Consider the following 27011-nt stretch of genomic DNA (forward strand, 5'->3'; position numbering starts at 1 on the left):
TGTGTGGGAGTGGGTGGTGGTAAGTCCCTGGACAATATCCAACCCGTCACCATAGGCTGTTCTGCGGTCAAGGGACTGCGGGACACTGGCGCTGAACAAAATCTAGTACGGCCTGAGGTGGTGTCCCCTCAAGATTTTGTACCGGGAAAGACCCTTTCCGTCTCCGGGATTGGAGGCGTGGAGCCGACACTTCCCGTTGTCATGGTGTATTTGGATTGGGGTGCCGGGAGGGGGATGCGGGAGGTGGGAGTAACACCAAATATTCCCGCAAACGTTTTATTAGGGACCGACTTGGGGCGGCTAGTGTCGCAGTATGTACCCACTGAACCCCCAAGTTCGGCTCCCCCAGAATGTCTTGATTTATCGGCTTCTAACGCCAATAATGTTGTATGGAGTGTGTCTCCTGCGGAGGAGGAGGGAGTGGAACCTGAGAGTAACACACACACAGACACACACAAACAGGCTTGTTAGTGAGAGCAGGTGAGGAAGGTGAGGATGCCCCCAGAGGTGCTCAGCCAGCGCACAGGGACCTCTTGTTCTCCGGTGAGGGAGGAGGGGGGCGGGATTCTGTAGAGGGAGGCTCAGGGATGGAGAGGAAGGTTGCTACCGGCAGTGTAGGGCTTCCAGGAGAATCCAGGCCGCTGAGTCTAGGGCCTCTGCAGAGGGGGGAGCGAGCCATGGGGGGTGGGGGTGGGGGTGTCCCAGGAGAGGAACCGCCAGGTAAGACCCCAGAACAGGAGTTCCCCACGTCCGGGATGTCGACAGGCCTAGGAAGCCTGCCTGATCTGGCAGCTTGGTCAGAAACTGAGGGGAAGCGGGCACTACCCACGGTCACAGCGGTCATAGCCGCTGTCACCAGGAGTGGGAGCGCCGGAGCCCAAGGAGCCTCGCAAAGGTCCGAAGGCTTCCCCATTTCTGACCAAGTGGCAGCTGGGTCAGACAGCGGCTTGGAGACATGTCCGGAGGTGCTGACGGAAGATGTGGCAGTTTCTTCGATTCTTGCCCCATCGAGTCAAGGAGCAGGCGGCACAGCTTCCCCAGGACTCAGACGGCGAGCATGTGGTCTTGGACCAGGGACGGCTGTACCGGATGACGGTCAAGCAGGGTTCACCAGAGGCGTGGCCCAGGGACCGAGAGTTAGTGGTACCCTATCTGTTCAAGGCAGAATTGTTGCGGCTCGCACACGAGATTCCGATGGCCGGACACCTGGGGATCGCTAAAACCAAGGCCAGGATAGCTCAGCATTTCTACTGGCCTGGGATGGGAGCCGAGGCGACGGCCTACTGCAAGTCGTGTGTCAGCTGTCAGAGGGTGGGGAAGTCGGGGTGGCGCTCCAAAGCCCCACTGACACCTCTGCCAATCATTGGAGAGCCTTTCTCGAGGGTGGCTGTGGATCTCGTGGGACCCCTGCCCACTGGCCCCCACGAGAAACGCTTCATACTGACTGTAGTAGACTACGCCACCCGGTACCCGGAAGCGGTAGTTTTGTCATCCACTAAGGCCGACAAAGTGGCAACCGCCTTATTTGAGATTTTCTCCAGAGTAGGATTTCCCCAGGAAATGCTCACCGATCAGGGGACCCAGTTCATGTCGGAGCTGATGGAGTCCCTATGTAATCAAATAAAGGTGCAACACCTGGTGGCCAGCCCGTATCACCCACAGACTAATGGCCTGTGTGTGCGGTTCAATGGCACCTTGAAACAGATGCTTAAGATGTTCGCCGACTCCTACGGGAGCGACTGGGAACGTCTTCTCCCGCACCTGCTATTTGCTTACCGGGAGGCTCCGCAGGCCTCAACGGGGTTCTCCCCCTTTGAGCTCCTGTACGGGCGACGTGTACGGGGACCCCTGGCTCTGGTGAAGGAAGCATGGGAAGGGGATTTAGCCACCTCGGAGGTGTCGGTCATCGAGTATGTCGCGCGCCACCGGGACAGGATGATGGCTTTGGCAAAGCTGGTGCAGGACAATATGGGCCAGGCCCAGGCCGACCAGAAGCAGTGGTGCGACCAGAATGCTTGTGAGAGGACCTACCAGGTGGGTCAAAAAGTGTGGGTACTGGTCCCCTTACCACAGAACAAGCTTCAGGCAGCCTGGGAAGATCCATACCTCGTGCACCAGAAACTCAACGCCGTCACCTATCTGGTCACCCTGGACCACGCCCGTGGAAGGAGGAAGAACTTCCACGTGAACATGATGAAGGCTCATCATGAGCGGGAAGCGTATGCCCACCCAGTGTGCAACCTTCCCGAGGAGGGAGAGGTAGAAACCCTCCTGGATCTGCTCGCCCAAGCCAAGGCGGGTGGATCCATCGAGGATGTGAGGGTTGGCCACCAGCTCACGGAGGACCAACGGTCCCAGCTGGAGGCCACCCTGCACTCCTTCTGGGAGCTGTTCAGCAGCCTGCCCGGAAGGACTGAGATGGCTGTCCACGACGTGGTCACCGGCGATCACCCCCCGATCCGGCATTCAGCATATCGGGTCTCTTTCGAGATGCAGGAAAACCTGCGCCAAGAGATAGACGAGATGCTGAAGCTGGGGGTGATCCAGGCATCCAACAGCGCGTGGGCCTCACCTGTAGTCCTCGTTCCTAAAAAGGACCGAACTACGCGGTTCTGCGTGGACTACCGGGGGCTCAACGCGGTGACGGTCCCCGATGCGTTTCCCATACCACGCATCGATGACCTGCTCGATCTTAGGGACGGGGCCAAGTACCTGACCATCATGGATCTGAGCCGGGGATACTGGCAGATTCCCCTGACCCCCGCGGCAAGGTAACGCTCTGCCTTTATCACCCCTTTTGGACTATACGAGTCCATGGTGATGCCGTTCGGCATGAGGAATGCCCCTGCCACTTTTCAGTGGATGGTCAATACGCTGCTTGAGGGACTTGGAGGGTACGTGGCTGCGTACTTGGACGATATTGCAGTCTTCAGTCCCACCTGGGAGGATCACCTAGAGCACCTGTGGCAGGTGCTCGGTCGGATCCACCGGGCAGGCTTGACCATCAAGCCGGAAAAGTGCCAGCTGGGCATGAGTGAGGTCCTCTACCTGGTTCACCGGGTAGGCAGGGGTGTTCTGAAGCCAGAACCTGGAAAAGTGGATGCCATCGCATCCTGGCCCACCCCCAGGACAAAAAAGCAGGTGCTGTCCTTCTTGGGACTGCCGGGTACTACAGGAGGTTCGTTCCACACTATAGCACCTTGGCCAAGCCCCTGACGGACCTCACCAAGAAGAAGCTGCCTGTCGCAGTCTACTGGACTGTCGCCTGCGAGACAGCCTTCAGGGCACTCAAGACCGCCCTAAGTAGCTCCACTGTACTTCAAGCTGCCAACTTCGACCGGCCGTTTGTGGTACAGACCGACGCGAGTGACTTTGGCCTCGGTGCTGTGCTAAGTTAGGTCAACACGACAGGCCAGGAACATCCTGTCTTGTACCTGAGCAGGAAGCTACTGCCACGGGAGGTGGCCTACTCCATGGTGGAAAAGGAATGCCTGGCAATTGTATGGGTCCTGCAGCGTCTGCAGCCCTACTTGTACGGGAGCCATTTCACCATGGAGATGGACCACAACCCCCTCAGCTGGTTACACACGGTCTCTGGGTCGAATGGAAGGTTGCTACGCTGGAGCCTCGTTCTCCAGCAGTATCACTTCTCCATTCGCCACAGAAGAGCCCGTGACCATGGTAACGCTGACGGGTTATCCCGGCAAGGGCAGGGTGCAGAAGGACGCATGGGAGAACACAGGAATGTGTTACCCCCTCGCGCCATCTTATAGGGGGAGGTGTCATGAAAGTTAGCCGCCATCTTAGGTATGATATGTCATACCTGAAGATATTAACTATTGTCATTTCTAAAAATCCCTCACACAGCTCCTACCATGTCACATTTCTCCAGCCCCTGGTAAATAGAGCAATTCGCCCCCACCTCTGGATATCAGTCTCCAGGAACTTCTTTGATATGGTAAATAGATGGGCCAGCCTTGTTGTGTCCAAGCAGGACAGAGTCAGGGAGACCCTAGGGGGTAATTAACACCTTGATGTCACTTGAAACCAGAAGCAAACCATTTGTGCAAGCCTGAAAACCTCTCCATTGTCTCAAGAAACCATGTGCTTTCTTTGTGGAAAATGGCTGCCAAAAGCTACAGATACACTATCAATTCATAATCACACGATACAAGTTAGGGAACCGGAACAAAATGTATCATGTGGGGAAGGTGCCCGCGGACACAATCATGGGACTTATAAATCCATGAGTGGTCTGGAAAGCTAGATATTTAGAAGAACCATATACAAGGTCCCAGGGGAGGCAAGTTTAGAGTCAATGGCTTCCCCAGAAGAGTAGGATCACGACGATACCTCTGGTGATACGATGAGATCACCCCAGGGAAAGTTATGGGTACTTTTCTCAAATGGAGCCAAAACTGGCATTGGTAAGGGTGGGCTTAGTAAACTGACATCACCAAGAGTGGGCGTGACAGGACTCTAGTATAGCCGACAGCCAGAAACCCGCTCAGTTTTTGACCCAGGAGATGATGTGAACAACTCCTAACGTCGGGTCCAGGTCTCTGAGTGGGAGGAGCACCTTTGCCATGTGCTACTGAGGCCTGGACGACTGCAACTAAGCTTGAACCTGTGGGATAGCAAAGCCTCCCTTGCACCACAAGAACGGTAACTGATTTATCGTTGTTATTCCTGTGTTCTGTATTTCTAATTGTTATATCTCTTATTCTGGCCAAATACCGTTGTATAGTTAATTGTATAGCCTTGTAATCTAGTGTATTCTTATAATCGATTAAATCATAAATTAATCGTGGGCTGTATCCTTTACTCTGCATATACGAATCCATTGGTCCGGAAACGCTTGGCTGAAACGCTACTGGGTTGGTTCTTGACCCAATACAAGTCTATTAACGGACCGGGCTTGTATCAAAGGAGAACTGGTGGCAGCACAGCCTCTGGAGGATTTGAGGAAGGCTGGCAGTGACGGTCGGAGGTGTGGATATATATTACTGGCGCAGCCAGGGAAATATATATACTGCCCTCACTGCAGAGGGCCTCAAATACCCAGAGGGCTACAGGACGGCCTCTCCGGCGACCACTCACTCTAGGTGCAGTACCTTGACTGACCTGAGAGGCAAGGGGGCGCCAGAGAGTTGTGCCTGTATTGTGGCGTCACGGATTGGTGACGTGTAAGGGACAACACACCACCGTGTTTTCCCCTGCTGGTAGCAGCTTCCTGGCACTACTTACTCTAGGTGCAGTACCTTAGGGGGTAATTAACACCTTGATGTCACTTGAAACCAGAAGCAAACCATTTGTGCAAGCCTGAAAACCTCTCCATTATCTCAAGAAACCATGTGCTTTCTTTGTGGAAAATGGCTGCCAAAAGCTACAGATACACTATCAATTCATAATCACACGATACAAGTTAGGGAACCGGAACAAAATGTATCATGTGGGGAAGGTGCCCGCGGACACAATCATGGGACTTATAAATCCATGAGTGGTCTGGAAAGCTAGATATTTAGAAGAACCATATACAAGGTCCCAGGGGAGGCAAGTTTAGAGTCAATGGCTTCCCCAGAAGAGTAGGATCACGACGATACCTCTGGTGATACGATGAGATCACCCCAGGGAAAGTTATGGGTACTTTTCTCAAATGGAGCCAAAATTGGCATTGGTAGGGGTGGGCTTAGTAAACTGACATCACCAAGAGTGGGCGTGACAGGACTCTAGTATAGCCGACAGCCAGAAACCCGCTCAGTTTTTGACCCAGGAGATGATGTGAACAACTCCTAACGTCGGGTCCAGGTCTCTGAGTGGGAGGAGCACCTTTGCCATGTGCTACTGAGGCCTGGACGACTGCAACTAAGCTTGAACCTGTGGGATAGCAAAGCCTCCCTTGCACCACAAGAACGGTAACTGATTTATCGTTGTTATTCCTGTGTTCTGTATTTCTAATTGTTATATCTCTTATTCTGGCCAAATACCGTTGTATAGTTAATTGTATAGCCTTGTAATCTAGTGTATTCTTATAATCGATTAAATCATAAATTAATCGTGGGCTGTATTCTTTACTCTGCATATACGAATCCATTGGTCCGGAAACGCTTGGCTGAAACGCTACTGGGTTGGTTCTTGACCCGATACAAGTCTGTTAACGGACCGGGCTTGTATCAAAGGAGAACTGGTGGCAGCACAGCCTCTGGAGGATTTGAGGAAGGCTGGCAGTGACGGTCGGAGGTGTGGATATATATTACTGGCGCAGCCAGGGAAATATATATACCGCCCTCACTGCAGAGGGCCTCAAATACCCAGAGAGCTACAGGACGGCCTCTCCGGCGACCACTCACTCTAGGTGCAGTACCTTGACTGACCTGAGAGGCAAGGGGGCGCCAGAGAGTTGTGCCTGTATTGTGGCGTCACGGATTGGTGACGTGTAAGGGACAACACACCACCGTGTTTTCCCCTGCTGGTAGCAGCTTCCTGGCACTACTTACTCTAGGTGCAGTACCTTTACTCACCTGAGAGGTAAGGGGGCGCCAGAGAGCTGCACCCACCGGCCGGCATTTCATCACAGAGCTCACTGTATACAGAGATACATGATAAGATCCTGTCTACAGCCACCACTACTGGGAGCTCCCTGTATACAGAGATACATGATAAGGTCCTGTCTGCAGCCACCACTAGGGGAAGCTCCCTGTATACAGAGATACATGATAAGATCCTGTCTGCAGCCACCACTTCGGGGAGTTCCCTGTATACAGAGATACATGATAAGATTCTGTCTGCAGCCACCACTAGGGGGAGCTACCTGTATTCAGAGATACATGATGAGATTCTGTCTGCAGCCACCACTAGGGGGAGATCCCTGTATACAGAGATACATGATAAGATCCTGTCTGCAGTCACCACTAGAGGAAGCTCCCTGTATATAGAGATGCATGATAAGATTCTGTCTGCAGCCACCACTAGGGAGAGCTCCTGTATACAGAGATACATGATAAGATCCTGTCTGCAGCCACCACTAGGAGGAGCTTCCTGTATACAGAGATACATGATAAGATTCTGTCTGCAGCCACCACTAGGGGGAGCTACCTGTATTCAGAGATACATGATGAGATTCTGTCTGCAGCCACCACTAGGGGGAGATCCCTGTATACAGAGATACATGATAAGATTCTGTCTGCAGCCACCACTAGGGGGAGATCCCTGTATACAGAGATACATGATAAGATTCTGTCTGCAGCCACCACTAGGGGGAGCACCCTGTATACAGAGACATATGATAACATCCTGTCTGCAGCCACCACTAGCGGGAGCTCCCTGTATACTAAGATACATGATAAGATTCTGTCTGCAGCCACCACTAGGGGGAGCTCCCTGTATACAGAGATACATGATAAGATCCTGTCTGCAGTCACCACTAGGGGGAGCTCTCTGTATACAGAGATACATGATAAGATTCTGTCTGCAGTCACCACTAGGGGGAGCTACCTGTATTCAGAGATACATGATGAGATTCTGTCTGCAGCCACCACTAGGGGGAGCTCCCTGTATACAGAGATACATGATAAGATCCTGTCTGCAGCCACCACTAGGGGGAGCTTCCTATATACAGAGATACATGATAAGATCCTGTCTGCAGTCACCACTAGGGGGAGCTACCTGTATTCAGAGATACATGATGAGATTCTGTCTGCAGCCACCACTAGGGGGAGCTCCCTGTATACAGAGATACATGATAAGATCCTGTCTGCAGCCACCACTAGGGGGAGCTTCCTATATACAGAGATACATGATAAGATCCTGTCTGCAGTCACCACTAGGGGGAGCTTCCTATATACAGAGATACATGATAAGATTCTGTCTGCAGCCACCACTAGGGGGAGCTCCCTATATACAGAGATACATGATAAGATCCTGTCTCCAGCCTCCACTAGGGGGAGCTCCCTGTATACTGAGATACATGATAAGATTCTGTCTGCAGCCACCACTAGGGGGAGCTCCCGGTATGCAGAGATACAAGATAAGATTCTGTCTGCAGCCACCACTAGGGGGAGCTCCCTGTATGCAGAGATACATGATAAGATCCTGTCTGCATCCACCACTAGGAGGAGCTCCCTGTATTCAGAGATACATGATAAGATCCTGTCTGCAGCCACCACTAGGGGAAGCTCCCTGTATACAGAGATACATGATAAGATTCTGTCTGCAGCCACCACTAGGGGAAGCTCCCTGTATACAGAGATACATGATAAGATTCTGTCTGCAGCCACCACTAGGGGGAGATCCCTGTATACAGAGATACATGATACGATTCTGTCTGCAGCCACCACTAGGGGAAGCTCCCTGTATACAGAGATACATGAAAAGATTCTGTCTGCAGCCACCACTAGGGGGAGCTCCCTGTATGCAGAGATACATGATAAGATTCTGTCTGCAGCCACCACTAGGGGGAGCTCCCTGTATACAGAGATACATGATAAGATCCTGTCTGCAGTCACCACTAGGGGGAACTCCCTGTATTCAGAGATACATGATAAGATCCTGTCTGCAGCCACCACTAGGGGAAGCTCCCTGTATACAGAGATACATGATAAGATTCTGTCTGCAGCCACCACTAGGGGAAGCTCCCTGTATACAGAGATACATGATAAGATTCTGTCTGCAGCCACCACTAGGGGGAGATCCCTGTATACAGAGATACATGATACGATTCTGTCTGCAGCCACCACTAGGGGAAGCTCCCTGTATACAGAGATACATGAAAAGATTCTGTCTGCAGCCACCACTAGGGGGAGATCCATGTATACAGAGATACATGATACGATTCTGTCTGCAGCCACCACTAGGGGAAGCTCCCTGTATACAGAGATACATGAAAAGATTCTGTCTGCAGCCACCACTAGGGGGAGCTCCCTGTATGCAGAGATACATGATAAGATTCTGTCTGCAGCCACCACTAGGGGGAGCTCCCTGTATACAGAGATACATGATAAGATCCTGTCTGCAGTCACCACTAGGGGGAGCTCCCTGTATTCAGAGATACATGATAAGATCCTGTCTGCAGCCACCACTAGGGGGAGCTGGGAGTATGCAATTTGCTCAGGAAATGAGCAAAGCGATTGTTATATGCACATTGGAATTCAATTTAGACAATGTGGCCGATTCATTAAAGTTTCATTCTTACACTAGTGTGGCATAAACACCTTAATAAATCATAATATTTTTGCACAACTTGTCAGTATTTACACACTAGTCCTGTCCAGCTACAAGAGAATGGGTGTAACATTGATGGGCTGGGGTGTAGCCTCGTCCACCCGTCAACTTCATCATACACTAAATTGGTGTAACTTACTCCAGAAATGTAGACTTTACAGATTCATTTCCTTGTTTACTTCCTTCTTCTGGTTGGTTCCCAGGGTCATCGTGAACCATGTCTGGACTTTCCGGAGCTATTTTAGACTTAGCACTTGGCTTATGTAGCATGAATGAAGCTTTGTTTCCGAGCATTATTTTATCTTCATGATACAACATAACACCTTTATTCACCCTTGAACTATTCACAAAGGTTTCAGCATTGTGGTTGGGGGTGAGAATAATATTTCCATCTTGTAAGTTGTCAATGACACAATGTTCCAACTCGATTCCAGGACCGGTGATCTTGATGTCTTGAAAATCACCAGCCCCAATTTTTGTGTTTTCTCCTAAATAGTATAAAATTAGTTCATTTTGTTTATTGTCAATAGATAATCTTAAGAGATAACATTTGTCTTCATTAACACTAATGCCGGAATGTTCTACCATGATTCCAAGTCTCTGGAGCTCTTTTTGCCGTTCTAAGGCAGATATTTCTGTCTTTTGTAGCTTTTCTTCCCAGGAGAGTTTTAATTCTCGGAGAAGTGTTTCCGATTCGTTTAGCCTTGCCTGCAGGTCCTCTTTATATTTTGCTTTTGCTTGTTGAAGTCGTTTGCTCAGTGCTTTTACCTCTTTTGCTAGCTCAGCTATCGTCCTTGCGTTAAGATCTTCATTTACCCTTGGTTTGTTGACTATGCGCTTGGCATTATCGGCATACTTCAGAGTGGAGAGCGTCTCCTGATAGTTGATTGATGCTGGGCTGATTGTGGCCAACATGATAGTTTTGCTATTTCCTCCAAGATTGTTCTTTAGCAGCCAAGAAAGAACTGAATCTCTGTAATTAACATAACTGCTCCTTCTTCTACCCTCGGAAAGTTCAGCCAATGAATTTATGACCAGACCGAGAGATGAAAGTGACTTATTAATGTTCGAGCTTTGTTTTAGCGCCTCTCCTGTAGCTCCAGTTATGGAAGTTCTTTCACTTCCTGCTAAGTCCACCAGACTAACCTTGCTGAGAAGCTCTTTCATGGTATTTTCCTTGTGAAATGTCTGTGTGACTGTGAGAGTGAATATTGCATGTGACCGGCTGCTGTGTTCATTCATTTTTGTATTGATGATTTTCCGGCATTTGTTTCCTTCAAGTATCAGTGATTTTATGTCCTCGGCATTTTTTACAGCATGATGAGATAAACCCTCCACATACGGGCCAAGAAATTTGTGTTCTCGAACTTTCAGTGCCTTGAAGTCAATTGTAGGACACAAAAGATCTTGGACTTTTTCGTTGTATATTTCTAGGTAGGTGACTTCAACTTGGAGACTTGTCAGATGACTTACGTCTCGGCTAAATAAGGCAGAACAAATTCTTGGCACCAGACCGGGTTGGTCATCTGTCCCCATGATGGAAAAGGTTTTTCCTGATCCTGTTTGACCATAAGCAAAAATGCAAGAGTTGAACCCTCCGAAGGTATTGTCCAGAATGTCTTCCCCGAGGGTGGTGAAAACATCTTCTTGACTTGCATACTTGGCCAGGCCTTCATCATTTACCGACCAGAAACAGTGATCAAAGTGAAACTCTTTCTGTGCTGGACAGTGTCCATCAAATGTGGGTGACGAGAATTTCACCACAGTTTGGTTTCCTTCCATGTAGACGACACATTCTGCCTTTCTATCAGTCTCTCTCTGATCCATCGGCCGGACTCTTACCGCCACTTTCACTTTGCTCTCCGCCATTTTGTTCTGGTTGTAACTTAATGTAATTTGACAAGGATCGCAAGTGACAAATGCTGATTCCCAATCATTTCATGTCGAAACCTGTAAAATAAAGAATAATCACAATATAAATGTTCAGTACAATAAATAGAAAAAAAGACAAACAGATTTTCTCGTTAATACAACAACGGTTTTGAGAGTTTTTAATGAGATCAGCAGCGGAACAATAAAAATGAAGATACAGAAGTTGTTACAATGTCTACCTGATTATTAAGCCCAGTTCTATCCACACAGGACTACTACTCGCCATAGACTCATTGACTTTATATACCTCATGTTCCTCCTAACAAGAACACGGGCGCCTGTGATTATTGCAGATCGGACCCTTGACTAGGCAGGAGCATGCACTGTCCTCAGGTTGGTGTCTACACCATAGACGTTTTTTGCCTGTTTTACCCGGCAGCTTTGCTTCGTTACCCCCCTATAGGTTTTGTGGACTGGAAATGGGAAGGTATGTTGATGAAGAGTAAAGCCTGGCCCAGTGAGTGGCAGTGCACCAAGAAAGGAGGCGCGGCTGAAGGCGGAGCCGCCGAGAGTGAAGTATGACATGGCGGTTGCGTCAGAGGTTCGGCCCAGAAGTGGAGTCAGACGTGCAGGAAGCACATCATCGAGGAGCAACAGGTGCCATTTTCTTCTCAACGCACGAGACTTGAGAAGCTGAGTGGAAAGTCCCGAACGATGATGGCACATGGTGGTCGAGACTCGAGTATGCCCCATGACTGATCTATGGATATTAGCAAGGAAGAAATGGAAGCGGAGGAGGAGATGCCCTCTGCTCAGGAAGAGAAAACCCTGGCGTCGCGGCAGCGACGAAGGCCCAAAAAGCGGTGGACCGAGGCCGTGCAGAGGCCATGCAGATAGCTCTGGTGGTCCGTGAGTACTGTATGGACTGCTGGGGTGATCAGAGTGTGCCAAAGAAGGCACAAATGGGAATTGATAAGACTGACAAACCGAGCTATTGTGAGTCGGGGTGGACCCCACTCAGTGAAAAGCGGGGCCGTGACAGGCCTCAGGAGCCGGAAGAGATGGCTCCATTTGAGCATTGCAAGCCACCGGGAGAACAGCGGCGTGAACTAATGGTGGACCAGGTGGTCCAGAAGTGATCAGCTTTGGTCTCACTCAAGTGGGCTGCGGGAGTCACTTTGGCGAAAGGACACCCGGGCCCAGTAGGCTCCCCGACCAACCCTGGGGATGGAGGGAACCACCCTCCTCCAATGCCTGGGCTGCCTTCATGAAGGAGAGGGAGAAGGCTAGGAAGAAAAAGTGAAGGGGAGATGGCCTAGGGTTAAGTTTTTCAGGGACCCATCTCACACTGTTCAGGTGAGGCGACTGTGAAAATGTCTGCTAGGGGCAAATTGCCCTGTTTTTCAATTTAAGAACTGTTTTACATAAATAATCCAAGGGACTGTTGCTTCACCTTCGTGGTCAGAAGGCCTGTATGTTTCTCCTAAAAGGAATCGGAGGGACTGTTCAAGATACTCCTGAGGCCAGGTGGGCCTGTAGTATCCACAGATGGCTGTAGGTTGATTTGCCCCTTGCTTATTCCCCTTCCCTGCTGGTTGAGGGGCTTTGCACTGTGAGAGGGTTCTACACCCTTTGCTGGGGACCTTGCCCAACCAGTTGGGGATTTTGACCCAATATCCCTATGTACTTGGTTCTGTAAGGACTGTATTCCTATCCTATGGACTGGTGGGGTACAAGGGACTGTACCTCCCATGAACTGTGTCCTGGTCATAAGGACCAATGTTTCGGGGAGGGGGAAACGTACGACCTGATGTTCCAGCCAGGTCAGGAACCTTGAGGACTGTGCCCTTGAAGGAAGGGCTGTTGCTGTGTTGACCTGTGGGCCTCTGTCAAATATGGACATGGACACTTTGTTCCTTACCGAGAAGGACCGGTACTACTGAAATGTTTCAAATGTTATAACAATGAACCTTCCTGATTGCTGTTCTAGGGCCCTTAACCGAGAAGGGCCGGTTCCTACCCAAGAAGAAGATGTCAGGACCAGTCTTGCAATAAAATTTTTGATAACATGTTTTAATATTGTGAATGTTAATACTTGATTGGTTGTCTAGTATGGCCAAGAATGACCATAATTAAAGTGTGGGGGAATGTAGTAGTGGTGAAGGAAGTAGCTTCCCTCTTGCACTAAAAGGGTTAAAGAGTATGTTCCCGACAGTTAGATTTCTCTGGGCTGCAGTTAGGTCTAGTTAAGGGGTTAGCTGTGATAATCTAGCCCAGTAGAAGGAGAGGGAACTCAGTGCTATGGTTGAGCACAGGATGTCAAGAAATGCTTTGTTCCTGATGTGTTTCCTTGTGGGCTGTAGTGTTGGTAATCAGCCACAAGATGCCACTGTCTAGAATGCCAATGGCAGGGGAAGTTTTCCAGTAGCATTTCAGGCATTTAGGACACTGAGAGACTTAACTGTGGGTGATGACAGCCCATAGAGGGTGGGCACTTTAAGAAATCTCTGGTTAGTTCCCAGAAGCAGGAAGTGCAGGCCAGTAGTGTGTAGTATCTGGGGCAGGAAAGACAGGCTTCATATAACTGGCTGCTAGGGTAAACATGAGCCCCGTACCCCAGACAGTGGATCACCAGAGAGAAGAATCCCTCCACAAGAGTCCCCTTAGACAGCCTGGGAAACTCAAGAGAGTCATTGAGAACCGGAGGGGCACATTCTGTCTGCAGGTAGCAGAACAAGCTAGGATTCAAACCTAAGATGTGGGAAGAACTAGGATCCGGATTTACTGTCACTGGTGAGGAAGATTCTCTAGGGCTAGAAAGCAAGGCAACAGAGATGCTTCACTTAAATTGGGAACCAGGGCTGAAGTTGTATCAGGTACCTGTGGGATAGATGACAACCCGTTGGGCCTTATCCATTATACAGTTATACAGTATCAGCGCCTCTTGAGAAAGCCTTCCTGGTTACAGGTGAAATGTGCGTTGGGATGCGTTCCTTTCACTTTCACAGCTCTGTGTGACACCCTGCCTCAGTTCATGGGCACTATATCAATGTGGTAAGTCTCTTGAAGGTTGTCGCTTCTTTCTTCACTTGAATATATTTACTCCTATACCTTGGTATAAGCTGTTTGGCAATTCTATAGATGAATATCACCTCTTCCTACTCCCATGGTATATACTGAGGCCTATTCTGACAAGGCAGGATGTCATATCACCCGACCTACTTTGTTCCCATGTTACATTTGTGTATTATGTATTTATATGATATTGTAATTTTAAATATCACTTCTTAATAAAATTTGATGTATGCCATGCTACTCTCTTTCTCTTTCCACTTTTTTGGTGGTTAGGATTCGGTATTGATCACCAGATACCTATCCCATTTTCTCTACATTATGCGGGTGTCAGGGAACAACACCCACTTTTGGGTCAGACCTTGCAGCTGCCTGGCGCCCCCTTATCCTGCTGGTCACACACGGTATTGACCGAGGATAAGCACGGGTGCAGCTGCTCTAATTTATGTCGACTATTGCGGCACGTGATGTGACAGGACGTATATATACCACCAGTTCCTTCCAGGAACGTATATATACCTCCGACCAGCCACCCTCAAACCACAATATCACATAAATACTGGTATACTGCCACCACCGATCGCTTAACAGGTGGATCGGGTACCTGTTAGGTAACGTGAATTAGCGGGTGAGGAACGTGTTTGCTCGGCATAGGACAAGAAGAACGAAACTGGTAAATAATAATGATTTACTCCCAAAAGGGGGCTATGTTTACAAAAGATATACAAGATATTATAAAAGAGACAATTTACATATATGCATAAAACAGTTATTAAAATAAAAGGGATAAGTAATAGCAAAACCTGCTTCACAAGGTGATGGTCTCAGATTCTGTGGGGGGGACAGTTCTCCGGAAATTAGAGGTGATTCTTCTACGCAGCATGGTGTGCATGCATCTGATGTCCCGGAGAAGAATGTCACTTTTATGACCCTTCTGGTTTTTAGGAAAGCAGCCAAAACTCTGGGAGACACCCATTATTTATCTCACAAGGGGGGCTCGGCTTTGTGAGCCCACCCTGCTGCACAAGACCTAATCATCCTTCATATTCCATGTCTTGGTGTGGGGGGGTCCCACATCCAAGATGGAGACATCATGTTGGCCGTCACTAATTTTCATGCAGATGGATATTAAACATGACATCTCTATGATGCTCCGACGCTAAGAAACCATTTCCTTGATTTCTGGGGGTTTCCCAGTTATGAAAAATATATCATTGTAACCAGGAAAATGTGAGCATTCCAAAAATGTGGTCCCTGTGTTTGTGACCGTCATGTGCGTTTTTAAATTCTACATTAACTGTACAAGCTTTTAAACAATGGGAATTTTGGAGGGAATAACTATTTTGTACTAGAAGCTGCCCTGCGCTGAGGGTTTACAATGGCAATAAAAATTCTTAGGGTGGGGGCAAGCACTGCAGTTCTATGTCTTACAAATGGACAGGGGGGTAGAAATTTGAGACAGCTCTCATTTTTTTAAAGCTAGGACCAAAAATACATTTTGCCTGACAGCGGGTCTCTGTTTTTTGTATTATACAGTATCTGCCTGTAAACATTGTACATATTCCTCATCCCCAAGTAAACTTGACGCGCCCCCAGGGCCGTGGGGTACTCGGCAGCCGGGCCTATGGCTGCTTGTGGGGGATATCACGGTGGATGGCACGGTCCGTGACCCATGGCGGTCAGTGCAAAAGGGGTTATTTAATTGGAATTTATAGAGTTCGTGACGCCACCTGTGGTATGCGGCCAAAGGGAGCCGCCGCTGCGGAGCAGTCCTCTGGAGCTGGTGTTCGGCAGCAGGGATGGTGTGGCTCTCCACCGGTAGAGCTAGCTCCAGGACAGTGTAGGAGGTGTAGATGATGGTTGGTCTGGGCGTTGTAGTGCAGGGGGAAAGATGGCGCCGATGAAAGAATGGATGGAGGCAGTGCAGTGCAGTCATCCGAGTTTTTACTCACAGCTCTTATGACCGTTCCATTGGTGCAATGTATGGGTGCTAGCCTCCCACGTCGCGCTGCGTTCACCAGGCCGGGGTTCAGTTCTTCCTAAGGCAGATTAGGAGTACCTGGCAGAACCCCACTTTCTCATGTTCCTAGCCTGACCGTCTTCACGCTGGGTCTTTCTCCCTCCTGCCCTGCGCTTCCCCACTCTGAATCCTGCTCGGGTGCTCTGAAGTCCCTCTTGTCTCGTCGGAGTTCACAGACCTGCTTGACCCTACTGGGATTAGAACGAGGCTTCGGCAACTGACTATATAAGCCAGAAGCCTCCGGTTTTTCCAGCCGAGACTTGGCGTACACGACTGGGCCAGGGGCCGGTCCCCTTCTTGCGGCCTACGATCCCTCTGTCTTCTGACAGATTCAGGGCATACGGCTGCCATCCTGCTCTCGCCGTACCCCCTAGGATCCCTGTAACAGAATGGAGCTTATTCCCTGCTCCCCTCCTGGGCCTCTATCACTAGGCCCTAGTGGTGGAGCAGAGCTCCTACTAAGACTCTGATCCCTGACTGTTCTTCTGAACTGTCCTCACTATCTGAACTGAACTACATTCTGAACTGATCTGCCACCCTAAGATGTCTTCCCTTTATATACCTCCTTCTCCAAGTGCTCCCTCTAACTGCTTCTTCCACCCTCATCCACTACTGGTTCCCCTACCTTTGGGTTCCCCCCAGTCCAGCCAGGGACAGGGCTCAGCAGGAAACACATTGCATCTTGCCCTTCCAGCCTGCCTGGAGCAGTGTAGTGTTGGATGTGGGTGTTGGGGTTCTGTGCAGTACTTCCTCCTTACCTGAGAGAAGGGAGACACCACGCCTCTGGGTGAGGTGCAGTACCTCTGTGGCGACTGAACCCTCAGGGGCACCACATTCCCCCCTGGTAAAACACAGCACGTCCGTGGGCTGGAACAGAGTAAAAGAGGGTTGTAATTGACATGCAAATTTTTAGATGCATCATATATAAGATGATAAAACATTTCTTCCCTGTATGGGAGGCACTTCACTTTAAACATTACAGGTTACATTATAAAACATTATAAGATCACTTTTCATAACGTTCTAGTAACAGGTTACAGTACATGCTGTAACCGGGTGTCCATTTTACTTTTTTTTTTTTAAACAGGTGCAACAATTAGCAGCATGAGGGACCCGTCCGCAAACCCTCAACGCAGGCCCTGGGCGTGGCTGCAGGGCATAGGTGATCCTGGTGATGGACCACGTCTTCCGCCACGCCAAATTGGTTTTTGTTGAGTGGTCATGGTTGTTAATATAAAACCAATAGGGAGCACTTTAAGAAGTGCCAAACTATTTACAATATAAGTTTTTGGCCGTTCACTGTCCCCAGCCTGGAGTCTATATACCCTGATGGGTAATCATATTAACACACACTATAAATCACACATTATTTCCAACTTTCAACACTGCACCCTTACGGGTGACTATTTACAATTTGTCCCACCTACTATCCTAGTAGTGGGGTCCCCGCCTGGGATACTTTTCATTCTTGTTGGACCCAGCCGGTTCATCAAGTATGTCCTGCGGGGGTGTGTCCTCGATGACGCGGTACACTTGCAGAGCGTACCACCCGCGTTCCCCGTGGTGACGTGTGTACGTGATGCAGTCCCCCGGGTACAGATTCCGGTCGGGATGGCTCAGGCTCAACATCCCGCCGGTTTACAAAGATGTCTCTCACAAAGTTAGGATCCCGGATAAAGCCCCACCCAGTCTTCAGGTCAAACTTGACCACGACTCCTTCGTCGTGGGGGCTGGGGTGGGCTGACTCCGCCTGGCGGACCTGAGCCTTCGCGGCCTTATTCTGAGCCTCCAGGCGCTCACAGCACGCCCGCCGCGCGCCGCTCCTTCTCCAGCTGCCGGAGCTCCCGCCTGCAGAACTCCTTCCTCTGCAGGGCTTCTGCCTGGGTCTCCCGCGGGAACCCCATCAGGTCCCCCCCCTGGTTGTCCCAGCAAAACTCCTCTGCGCTGGAGATGGCTTCCCTTTATATACCTCCTTCTCCAAGTGCTCCCTCTAACTACTTCCTCCACCCTCACCCACTACTGGTTCCCCCTACCTTTGGGTTCCCCCCACTCCAGCCAGGGACAGGGCTCAGCAGGAAACACATTGCATCTTGCCCTTCCAGCTGGCCTGGAGAAGTGTAGTGTTGAATGTGGGTGTTGGGGTCCCGGGCAGCACTCCCTCCTTACCTGAGAGAAGGAGACACCACACCTCTGGGTAAGGTGCAGTACCTTTGTGGCGACTGAACCCTCAGGGGCACCACAAACTCCCAATTATTGTTATGAACCTTGTGTCCTCTGAGTTTATTGCTGCCCTGGTTCCAGAAGAGAAATGCCTGGAGGGTCTTCAGTGCCGGCAAGTAACTATCCCAATTCATTCCCTTAATACATCCCTTAATTCATGACATGATTATTTAGGGAGACCTGGTTCATCACTCACACTTTTGTATGTCATGTCACTTATAATTCAGATTACATGGTATGTTTGACAATTATGTCGTGTACTGTGGGATATGACAAATGATGCTCAGTATACCTGAAAGGGGATTTATTGCTTTGGGTTACCATATTGATACCCCCCTTCTGATATTGTGTAGTGCAATGCTTTGCCTGATTTTAAATGTTTTTATTCCATTTACTGTTGTCGATGGTCATTTGTAAAATTGTAATAAAGATTTTGTTATATTTTCTTTATATTTTTGTGGGTGGGCACAATTTTTATATCCTGAGTCTTGTTCTTCTACCACTGTGCCTTAGTTATACCAGGTTACTGTAGCCCCCCGCCACGTTTATTTGTAGCAATGACCAGCTTTTCTTCTCGTTTTGAAATGCCTGGAGACAGACGCGACCGGCTGGTCAGAAGTACGTGGAAAGCACCAGATACAATGCAGCACATTAGAGGGAGGACACGTATTGTCTGTAGGGTGCCAGAGCGAGCCGGGGCCACAGCTCGCCCACGACTACCTCGCTGGGGTGGCAGAGCGAGCCGGGGCCACAGCTCGCCCATGACTACCTCGCTGGGGTGCCAGAGCGAGCCGGGGCCACTGCTCGCCACGACTATCTCGCTGGGGTGCCAGAGCGAGCCGGGGCCACTGCTCGCCACGTCTATCTCGCTGGGGTGCCAGAGCGAGCCGGGGCCACAGCTCGCCCACGACTACCTCGATGGGGTGCCAGAGCGAGCCGTGGCCACAGCTCGCCCACGACTACCTCGCTGGGGTGCCAGAGCGAGCCGGGGCCACAGCTCGCCCACGACTACCTCGCTGGGGTGCCAGAGCGAGCCGGGGCCACAGCTCGCCCACAACTACCTCGCTGGGGCACCTACACAGCACAGTCATACTCAAATTCGATTTTTTTCTTTTTATCTGTCTTATCCATATATTTGAGCCAAACTATTGCACAAGGTATGTCACATTTTGCAAAATTTCAAACCAACTAGAAAAGGAAGCCAGATCCACGTCATTCCTCCTTGCACGCAAATACCATGGAAGGAAGATCTAAATGTGGAGGGCAAAGATAATGATAGTTTCTAAAGTTTGTAAAATATTATTTAAATAGTTTTCAATAATTTAAGACTTTCTCTTTTTTAACCTGGTTATAGTGGATGTTAACCCCTGACCAACTGTAAAACGCAGGTCGATCCAAGCAATCATTAACCCCTATATTAAATAATAAAGAAAAAAAACTTAAAAAGCAACGTTAATATTAGCAAATATTCTCCCCGTCTTATTTTATACGTGAGCATTTGTTTATTATTGCTGATTCGGTATGTTTATTTTTACGTACCAATAAACTTTTTTCAAAAGCTAAATTCACAATTAAAAATTTCATGATAGATTTAAAATGTATGGTTAAAAAAAAACAAATAAACAGCAGCGCTACATAGAGCGACTTAATCAAGAAGTGACGAAGATGGCAAATTCATAGAATAACAAAAAAGAATATCATTTTTTTTATATTATAGAAAAATATTTTATACCCCAAAACTAATATCATCTATGTCTGAAATCTACACTATCAGTTGTTCACCGATCAGATGTCTACTCTGATTCCCACAATGACATGGCGCACAGGCAGCAAATATTATAATTTGTTTACTGGGCAACCAATTAATACCCTGTGCTCGCAACCCACGCCTCTTGAGAAAGCCAGTGTTAGCAGTGGCAAAACACGCGTCGGGGCGCCTATTTGCCGAGACTCCTTCTGCTGCGGCTCTCCACCCTACCTCCCATTATACCTTGCGGTAAGCAATACTTAAAGTGATCAGCCCTTTGAATTAATGTTAGGCCAAGCATACTCTTTTTGAATCTATTCAGGGCCTCTATTTAATATGACACATGATGTTGCGATGTGGCAATTTTTGGGGGGGTGAATGGTAGGGAGCAGCAGTTGTATTTCCCAGCGCACTGCACTTTTTGTCTGTTATAATTCCTTGATCACATACCTTTAATTTTATATTTGTATTAATAAAAAAATCTGTTTTATTCCATATCTACTCTCTGTTTCTCCTGGTTCTTTTTTAGCAAATAGCTCCCATGATCAGGTGGTTAAAATTACTCAGTGCTGGAGTTTTGGAAGTAGATCTTTTGGGGGTCAGCAGATTTATCTGAGCTATAGTAGCAAATAACTCCGCTCTCCTTCATAAAAGCTCTTGCTGAAACTGCAGAAGATACTATAAATCTGCCATGAATACTTTTTTTTGACAACAAATGATATACAGTAAACCTATACTGTACGTCGGCTCATCATAGCCTTAAAGAACATGTAATAAGATACACATTAATAAAAGCATAGAATGACCTGAATACAAAGATAAGAAGCTGATGATAAGAAGGAATAAGCAGGAGATTATGTGATGTTATCGTGTTTTAGTCCAGTAAAGGAAATCTACACCGTCCTGTAACCAGCACGGGAGCGAACCCGTCAGGGTTCTAGAACGTTGGGAAGAAGGAGTTCCGGTTCTATGGTAACCGGAGATGTCGGTAAATCTCCGGTAAAGAGACTGTGGGGATCACTTGATCCGGAGAACCCAACGGAATAAGTGAAAAAGAAAACACTGATAAAACCTGAAGACTATGAAAAAAAAAAAAAAACTACCGTATTTTTCATAAGAAATTTCGTAAGAACAATTGCCTCTTAAAAAAAAAATAACTCACTCAAAAAGAACAAACGCCTAAAGAAATAAGAGAACCCAGATAATTGCGCAGACACGACGGCTTTTCCTAACTCAACGGCTGATGTCTACACTTTTCATCATTGGGCGTCCATTTATAATTGAGTCTTTCAGGAAGAAATCCCAAATTTCATGCTGCAAACACTTCAAAAATGTAGAGGGAAATCACAACGCACAATTGCTTTTTCAGGCGGATTCCAACTGAAATCCACCTGAAAAAGCCCCGTAAGACCACCACAAACATGAACATGATGCGCAGCAGTGTACTTTCTTACCTCCCGTTCAGGTGTCAGCTTCTTACTTTCTGTTCCTCCTGAGAAGCCTTTATGAAGAGCCGAGATGACAGATAAACTTGTTTTATGAGTTTAAAGTCCAAACACGACTGAGTAAGTTTCGATTTCTCTGTTATTAGTTCACAGGCGGAAGAAATCGTCTGTTGTTTAACCAGAAAAGCAGATGATTTTTCATCAACATTGGCATCATTGTCCCTCCGCAGTCTGTTTTTATACATCAGCAGTTAATAATAATAATAATAATAATAATAATAATAATAATTTATTGTAAGACCAAATAGTTTCCTATGTTAATAATTACAATGTATCCATAAAAAGTGGTTGCAATACAGATGATGCGTGTAAGATGCACTTTTTCTTTTTTGCTCAATGGGTGAGTTGTATCCAGAACACAGAAGACTCTATAACTAGAGATGAGGGAATATAGAGGTGTATCTCACAAAATCAGAATATCATCAAAAAGTTAATTTATTTCAGTTCTTCAATACAAAAAGTGAAACTCCTATATTATATAGAGTCATTACACGCAGAGGGATCTATTATATAGAGTCATTACACACAGAGGGATCTATTATATAGAGTCATTACACGCAGAGGGATCTATTATATAGAGTCATTACACACAGAGGGATCTATTATATAGAGTCATTACACACAGAGGGATCTATTATATAGAGTCATTACACACAGAGGGATCTATTATATAGAGTCATTACACACAGAGGGATCTATTATATAGAGTCATTATACACAGAGGGATCTATTATATAGAGTCATTACAGACAGAGGGATCTATTATATAGAGTCATTGCACACAGAGGGATCTATTATATAGAGTCATTACACACAGAGGGATCTATTATATAGAGTCATTACACACAGAGGGATCTATTGTATAGAGTCATTACACACAGAGGGATCTATTATATAGAGTCATTACACACAGAGGGATCTATTATATAGAGTCATTACACACAGAGGGATCTATTATATAGAGTCATTACACACAGAGTGATCTATTATATAGAGTCATTACACAAAGAGGGATCTATTATATAGAGTCACTACACACAGAGTGATCTATTATATAGAGTCATTACACACAGAGTGATCTATTTTATAGAGTCATTACACACAGAGTGATCTATTATATAGAGTCATTACACACAGAGGGATCTATTATATACAGTCATTACACACAGAGGGATCTATTATATAGAGTCATTACACAGAGTAATCTATTATATAGAGTCATTACACACAGAGGGATCTATTATATAGAGTCATTACAGACAGAGGGATCTATTATATAGAGTCATTACACGCAGAGGGATCTATTATATAGAGTCATTACACACAGAGGGATCTATTATATAGAGTCATTACACACAGAGGGATCTATTATATAGAGTCATTACACGCAGAGGGATCTATTATATAGAGTCATTACACGCAGAAGGATCTGTTATATAGAGTCATTACACGCAGAGGGATCTATTTTATAGAGTCATTACACGCAGAGGGATCTATTATATAGTCATTACACACAGAGGGATCTATTATATAGAGTCATTACACACAGAGGGATCTATTATATAGTTTCATAGTTTCATAGTTTATAAGGCCGAAAAAAGACAAGCGTCCATCCAGTTCAGCCTGTTTCTTGTGCACTGCAGCTATTCCGCTATTCCTATACCATGCGGTAGAGGCCAATTTACATCATTGAGGAAAAATTCACTTCCCGACACCAGTCTGGCTGTCAGATTAAATCCCTGGATTAATTAACTAAGCATAAGATGTAATTTTATTGTTCTCAAGAAAGGCGTCCAGGCCTCTCTTGAACTCGTTAAGTGAGTTGGACATCACCACTTCCTCTCCCAGAGAGTTCCAGAGTCTCACGGCTCTGACCGTAAAGAATCCCCTTCTATGCTGGTGCAGGAACCTCCTTTCCTCCAGACGCATAGTGTGCCCCCTCGTCTTTGTCACCATCCTTGGTATAAACAGGTCATGGGAGAGATCTCTGTGACGCGCCCCCTGGGCCATATTCTTTAGGGGAATACCCGGAGCCGGATCAGATGGGGGTTGTAGTCTCCGAGTGGCTGTGACCCGATCCGTGCCCAGGGTGTCAAGCTCAGAGTATGTGGCAGTCCTACAGATGTTACAAAGTTCGTTATGTCGACTACGCCACCCGTTGGATTGCGGTCACTACGGCCGCCGCTGCAGCAGGGTCCGCTGAGGCTGATGGTGTTGGTGCAGCTTTAGATAGTATAACCCCCAACGGGAGGGGTATGGCCTCAGGGGGTCAGGTGCAGAGGATGGGGGTTGTGGTGGTGCAGCGTAGATGATAATTAAAGACAGAGTCGGGTTGTGCAGTTCAGGGTGTTTACTTACTGCAGATATTCCGGTCACTCCGGCCTTGAGTGACCACCCGAGCCGTGCTGCGTCCACCAGGTCCTGGATTCAGCCAACCCCCAAGCAAGTCCGGAGCGTGTCCCTGAGCCCTCCTTCTTGTCCTTTCTTCTGGCCGTCCCCACCAGGGATCCACCTAGGTCCAGCTCCCTCGGGCCTTCTGTTGGGAGACCCTTGGCCTTGGGTTCCCTGACCCTACACGTGGTTTGCCTTCAGGGTGGATGTGGTGGGTGGCCGTGGCAGATCCTGCCCACGGCCTCCGGTCTCTGGCTGAGGTATGCTTTAGCCCCCACCAGTTTGGGATCCGGTACCCTGTTGCCAACTCTTCACCCTAGGGTTGTACTTGGGTTCTCAGAGTTCCTTCTGTCTCCCCCTCTGGGTCTTTCTTGCTCTCCTCTCTCACTCTCTCTGGGCCTGGGGCTGCTCTTCTCCTCTGCTCTGCTCTTCAGGTTATACTCTGACAGACTGACTGACTGACTGACCCTGATCTTAGATGGTGCCCACCTTAAATACTCCCTCTATGTGTGAGCTCAGGTGACCAGCACCCAATGAGCTCCTATCTTTACCCAGGCTGCTCCCCCTATCTGCCCCTACACTACTGGGATGTACCACCCCCCTCCCACTCCAGCCAGGAACAGACTCGGTCGTACCTGCACATTTCTAAGTGGGAGTACCGTTGGTCTGCTCCTCGGAAATGGGATGTGTGTAGTGCATGCAGCTTTCTGAGCTCGGTTCCACACTCCATCCTTACCCGGGAGTGGAATATCACACCTCTGGCTTGAGGTGTAATACCCCTGTAGCAGCCGAATCCTCAGGGTGCTACATTCCCCCCTGGTAAATCACAGCACGTCCTCGGGCTGTAAGATATAAAAACACCAAAACATACAATTTTTGCATAAACAACATAATAAAAACATATAAAACATATATATCAGCAATAAAACTTTTTTTTTTTCATAAATAACATTCTCGTAGACTTCTCTTGCTTCTAGCTCGTCCTCCGGACACTGTGCAACGTGTGCCCGGGAAAAGTGCAACAGTTTCTCTAGAAAAATGGTTTTCCTATAAAACCGGTAGGGGGCGCTTTAGGAAGCGCAACTATATACAAGGGGATATGGCCGCTCTCAGTCCTCGGCCAGTGGGAATGGGGACACACGGGTTAACAGTTCAATTTGCTGGTCCCAACGGGGACTATAATAGCAACAGTTCACTGTGCCCCGACGGGCAACTATATACAGCTTCTACTTTGCTGTACTCAACGACGACGTCCTCCTGCTCTTTCTTTGTGATTCACTTTAGCTTCAGACCCGTCCGGGTCCTCTTGCTCCTCTTCACACCGCAGCTCCTCCTCCGTCAGGCGATGCACATGGAGGGCGTAGGGTCCTTTGGCACACTTGTGCCGGGTGAAGGTGACGTCGTCCCCTATATACAGGTCACGTCCTCTGTGTCCCTCCGGTAGGTGGGACTCAACGTCTCTTCTTGTCACGAAGACGTCGCCTGGGGTGCGGTGATCTCGGATGAAGCCCCACCCGTGCTGCATATTAAACTTGATCACAGTCCCGGTGGAAGGGGGACCATGAGCTGCACGGGGACTCCTCCTGGCCCGGCTCTTCTGCTCCGCGCTCTTTATTTGGGCTTGTTGTTCCCGGACCCGCCTCTCTCTCCGCTCCCTCTCGAAGACCTCGAGCTGTTGCCGGCAGCACTCTGCACGCTCCGCTGCAGCTGCCCGGGTCTCCTGAGTGAACCCCATGAGATCTTCTCCGGTGGGGTCCCACTCAAACTGTGCCTCCTCTAGCGGGGGCGAGGTCCTTTTTACGGGCTTTGGAACCGGAATCAGGGGTTCGTCTAGGGGTCTCTCTTTCCTGAGTCGGGGATGGTGAAACTCCGGTGGCCATATAAAGGGCTGCCCATCCGGGCACGTATGTTGGGCGAACAGATCTTCTCCCAGATGCGGCACTCTTGGTTTTATGGGCGCGGTGGTGGAAGCGGCGCCCGGGTTGCCCAGGCCTTGCGGCCAGGCCTGGGGCACCTGGAAGGTGAAGGGCACCGTAAGGACGGCGGCGCCCTGGGCTACTTGGCCCTGCGACCAGGCCGGTGGCTCCGCGGAGGTAGGGGGCGCTGTTGGTATTGCGGCGCCCGGGGGTACTAGGCCCTGCGACCAGGCTGGTGGTACTTCCTGCTTGGTCACGCTCGGGGTCGAGGCGTGTGACGTCACAGGGGTCGCGGCTTCCGTTTGAGGCCTAGTCGGCGGCGGTGACGTTGCGGTTACGGGCACGGCAGGGGGTACTTCGGGCTCTGCGACGGGGAGCTGGGGCAGGTACGCGGTTTCCCGGTTTGGGGTAGAGACGTCCCCTTTACCTGCCTCCTTTCGTTCGGCTCCCTTCTCGGCGCCGTCTCCGGCCTTCAGTCCTCCTGCGCCATCCTCAGAGGCGGTCTGTCTCCTCGTCTCGGGTGGCGTGCTCCGCTGACGAGTTCTTGTCTGCTGGGCCATCTCACGGCTCCATTCTGCTAACGTCTCTCGCTGCACCCGGGCCATCCTCCGTGCGAGGCCCTCCAGCGCAGTCTGCGCACACTCCCGATCTCGGGGGAGCTGTGCCAGGACCTCCACTAAGCCTAGTGGGGTCGTTGCTTCTAGCAGGCTCCTGACCAACGGGTCGGTGCTGCTCTGCTCTCCTCCCGTTGTCTCCAGCAGGCCTTCTGGAGTGGCGACCTGCAACAGGCTCCTGACCGCTGGGTCGGTGCTGCCTGGAGTGGCAGCCCGCATCAGGCTCCTGACCACTGGGTCGGTGCTGCCTGGCTCTCCCTCCATCTCCGGGTAGGCTCTTTCTGGACTCTGCTCCAGGCTTCTTGTCTCCGGGTGCGCTCTCTCCAGACTGCTCCAGGCGACACCCATCTTTGCTCTCTTCTTCTCAGTCCTCCCACTTCGAGGGCGGTCCCGGGGCCACTTGGTGATTGTCAGCTCCAGGGGCAGTTCTTTCAC

At 48.9% G+C, this 27011-nt stretch overlaps 1 protein-coding gene across 3 annotated transcripts in view; it reads right to left on the reverse strand.

Moving 5' to 3' along the window:
- The window catches only part of LOC141162655 (interferon-induced very large GTPase 1-like), a 281835-nt gene extending 260103 nt beyond the window's left edge, over positions 1-21732 (reverse strand). For 2 of the 3 annotated variants that reach the window (XM_073648989.1, XM_073648987.1), the window contains exons 1-2: positions 21605-21732; positions 9359-11169 (exon numbers count right to left, since the gene is read on the reverse strand). In XM_073648989.1, coding sequence (XP_073505090.1) covers positions 9359-11088 — 1730 coding nt within the window. In that variant the 5' untranslated portion in view covers positions 11089-11169; positions 21605-21732. Of the gene's footprint in view, positions 1-9358; positions 11170-16941; positions 17051-21604 lie in introns of all 3 variants that reach the window. The other variant, XM_073648988.1, reaches the window with a different exon arrangement.
- Between the last annotated feature and the right edge of the window lie 5279 nt (positions 21733-27011).

The sequence above is a fragment of the Phyllobates terribilis genome, unplaced genomic scaffold (assembly GCF_046119375.1).
Source record: "Phyllobates terribilis strain yellow unplaced genomic scaffold, ASM4611937v1 Scaffold_9__5_contigs__length_417890890, whole genome shotgun sequence".
Lineage (NCBI taxonomy): Eukaryota > Metazoa > Chordata > Amphibia > Anura > Dendrobatidae > Phyllobates > Phyllobates terribilis.